The sequence below is a fragment of the Myotis davidii genome, unplaced genomic scaffold (genome assembly GCF_000327345.1).
Source record: "Myotis davidii unplaced genomic scaffold, ASM32734v1 scaffold329, whole genome shotgun sequence".
Classification (NCBI taxonomy): domain Eukaryota; kingdom Metazoa; phylum Chordata; class Mammalia; order Chiroptera; family Vespertilionidae; genus Myotis; species Myotis davidii.
In genome coordinates this window covers 2,089,212-2,092,665 of record NW_006300374.1, presented here as the reverse complement: position 1 = coordinate 2,092,665, position 3,454 = coordinate 2,089,212, and the positions used below count along the sequence as shown (strand labels likewise).

Genomic DNA, 3,454 nt, shown 5'->3' with positions numbered 1-3,454 from the left:
GGGAGGGGGAGGAGGCAGTTCCCAGGGGCCGCCTTGGGCTTCCAGGAGGGACAGTGGTCTCTGAGCCACCCTCCTGGTGCACCGACGGGAAAGGGGGCGCCTGGGAGGGGCTGCATCAGCTCTGGCAGGGGGCTCTTTGGGCGGGACAGGTACATGGCGGGTGTGAGCAGGCCAGGATCTGGGCAGCCAGGTTCAGAAGCGCAGGACCTGGCGGAGGCCCACGCTCAGGGCTCAGCACGCGCAGCCTGTGTGGTCAGCGCCAGGCTGCACAGAGGAAAGGCCTGATTCTTCACTCTTGTTCTGCGAGGCTCTTTCCTGGACAGCTCTCAGTGGAAGAGACGACAAACAGTTCACCCAATTCCTTTGTCTGACAAAACTGGACATCTGTATGTCCTTCCTGTCTACTCAGATACTCACAGATATAATCAAATAAGTTTAAATATTAAAGAGAAAACACAAAGATACATGGAATAAGTGTGCATTTCAAACCCCAACTAAAATATCCACACGATGATAATGATAATAATTACACTGATAATAATCAAAATAATTAGTACAATAATATTATCTTTATGAGCAGCATGGACCTTTCATTCCTGGTCTGGAAGAAAAGGAAAGTGTCAGGTGAAAGTCGACGTGGTAGACAGTCATCTGCTTCAAACGGAAGGCTGGTTGTCTTTTCTGGAAAGGTCAGAGGGCGTGAGGGCTGGGCGCGCACTGGGCGAGGCCCAGGATGCTACGGTAAGGCCAGCGAGGCTCACGCGCAGCCCGGACGGGTAACTGGACTTGAGACCTGGTGGGGCGCCGCTGCCATGCCATCCATGCCGGACTCGGGCCTTCCAGGCTGGCGTGGCCTCCAACTTCAACCCCTCTGCCCCCACTACTCCCACGGACTGGCCGTCTCCTGTCGTTGTCTCCTGTCGTCTCAGAAGGAAGCACTCCCCACATCAGACAGACTATGGATCCTGCTGGGCCCTGGGGCTGTCCGCCCTCGAAAGTCATAGTGTCCTTCCTTCCTTCCTTCCGGCCTAAGGCCTGGATAAATGGGATCTCTTTGTAAGGTAAGTAGGACTTGTGGTCGGGAGGGGAAATTTCCAGAGTTAGTTCACATTTCACAGCTAAGAGCTAAGGTAAAGGTTTGGCTTCCTCACTGAATTAGGTCGGATGTCACTATAAAAACACCTTTCACAGCAGATCGTTAAGGGAGACCATGGAGGGAAGGAAGGAGGGAGGGAGGGAGGGAGGGAGGGAGGGGGACGAGGACGAGGACGGAGCGGCCTCTCTGCACCTTGGGAACGCGGCGTTGGGCTCAGTTAAGGACTCAGCGTGGAGAGCCGACGTTTAGGGCCTTCCTTTAAAACCTCACTATGACCACACAGTCCCCTAACCTTCATGAATGTGAGTTGCTGTGAACAGAGACCCCACCTGCCTCCAGCAGTTCAAGCCTGAGAAATGTCCAGAATGTATCAAAGGTGCAAAGAGGGCAAAGGACAATTTCTTTGGAAACCTAACTGGCGGCAGGAGGGGCCTCCAAGGGGTGGCCGAAGGCCTCCTGGTCACCCCCATAAATGTCCCCCTGCCTTCTGCCCACCAGACCCTCAAAAACCAAAACCAAGTGGTGCCGTGGGCAGGCCCAGGTAATGAGGGAGAGACCGCAGTGAGCACAGGCTGGTGGTTGTCTGCAGAGGGAAGGGTCCAGAGGAGAGGGGCGGTGCGACAGGGAGGCCTGGGGGGAGGCGAGAGCACCCCGCTGGGGACCAGGCCTGCGCTCCAGCCCCCAGAGGCGGCAGGAAGTGTGCCGGCCTGGAGGTGGCAGGCGGCTGGAGGCCTCCTCTCCTCTGTCCTTTCCACACCAGGAAGGAGTCAGCCACTTGCAAGGCCAGCGTTCCTGCAACACAGAGGGACCTCTGGCCCCACAAATGGCAGAGCAGCCATACAGGTAAAACAGGGGTGTAGGGGGGTGGAGGGGAGGGGGGCTGCAAGGAGTGGGGAGTCGCTCCTGCTCTGTCCAAATAAAGTCATCTAAAACATCACGCCCACCAGGTCCACCCCCACCATCCACCCCACATCTCAACATCGGGGGCTCTCGGCCTTGCCAGCTCCCTGACACCCCTCTGCCAGCGAACAGCCATAGACAGACAACAGGTACTAAAATTAGATTAAATTAAAATTTAAAAACAAGAAGAGGAAAGACCAGAGTAAAATGTTTCAACAGCACAGAAGTGCCGAGATGCTCCGACTCGCCCGCCAGCTGCTTGGAGGACCGTGGAAGGAAACCCTCGCGCTCTGGTTCCGTAAGGCACTAGGAGGGAATGATGTCAAGTCAGGAGGGAGCCTGGCCGCGCCCAGGACGCACAGGCGCTCGCGTTCACGCCTGGGCCGCCACATTGGTTACATGCCTGTGCCTATCACTGCTGTGTGCAGCTACACTGAGGATAGTCCACTGGTATCACGGGGTTGAACACAAAGAGAAACGGGTGCAGAATGCTACATTCCACCGGGTGTCGGCAACGCCCGCCAGCCCTGCTATGCGACTAGGGACTGATTCAAAGAGATAATAAATCTTCAGAAAGAAAAAGCTAAAGTTTGGAACAAACATTATGAATGACATTTGAGGAGTAACTTTCTTAGGGATTTATCCAGAGTGCTCGGAAAGAGAGCACATGCCCTCGGGGGAGGGCTTCCTGGGTCTGGCCACCCGCTTCCCCCAAGGAGCCTGAACAGCCCAACCCCCCACATCAGGCCACAGCGGCCTGACCTCTAGGGCTGTTGACCCTTTAGAGTTCTGGAAAAATCCCTAATTCTCATGTTCAACCATGAAAAACCTACTGGATTTCCATATCAGGTGTCCCTGACAGCAAATTCTTCAATGTCACTTGCTGCCATATGAAAATAACCTCTGAAAAGTTCATAGGTAAAGTTCTTCAGAAACTGGCCCCCCTTCCGGAATCTTCCATCGCTCTCTCTTCTCCTTTCCAGTTTGGTGCAAAATGGGTTCATGAGCTGTGTTTTTGTTACCGACGTTTTCTTTTTTTTCTTTTTCTTTTTAAAATAAAAAGCATAGATCCCCTCCTGAATCCCTTCTTTTTAAAAATGTTCTCTTCTCTGCTCAGTCCTCCCACTTCCTAGTTCAAGTGTCAGCAGTGTCCCCGCCCCGCCCCTTGTACTGCTGCTGTGCGGCGTCTTCAGTGCCAGACGCCCAGCTCCCGCCCTCGCCCGTGCCCCCTCCCGGTGTCTATATGTACGGGTACTGGTTGACCTTGGCGGGGCTCAGTGGGTATCCAGTGTAGACGGTGGAGGCTGGAGAGGCGCTGATGTAGGTCTGGTGGGCAAACTGGGCTGGATACTGACTCGGGTGGATGGTGGGCGAGGGCAGGACCCGGGGGCCCATGCTCACGGGGACCTGGTGGACGATGCTGGCCGGGTAGGCAGTGTGCTGCACGGTGTGGCGTGC

The 3,454-nt window shown here is 55.2% G+C and overlaps 1 protein-coding gene across 1 annotated transcript in view; it reads right to left on the bottom strand.

Moving 5' to 3' along the window:
* Positions 1–464: 464 nt before the first annotated feature.
* HIPK2 (homeodomain interacting protein kinase 2) overlaps positions 465–3,454 on the bottom strand; it is a 133,477-nt gene continuing 130,487 nt past the window's right edge. Inside the window, exon 14 of the mRNA XM_015572662.1 lies at positions 465–3,449. Within this exon, the coding sequence (XP_015428148.1) occupies positions 3,236–3,449 (214 nt within the window). The 3' untranslated portion in view covers positions 465–3,235. The remainder of the gene's footprint in view (positions 3,450–3,454) is intronic.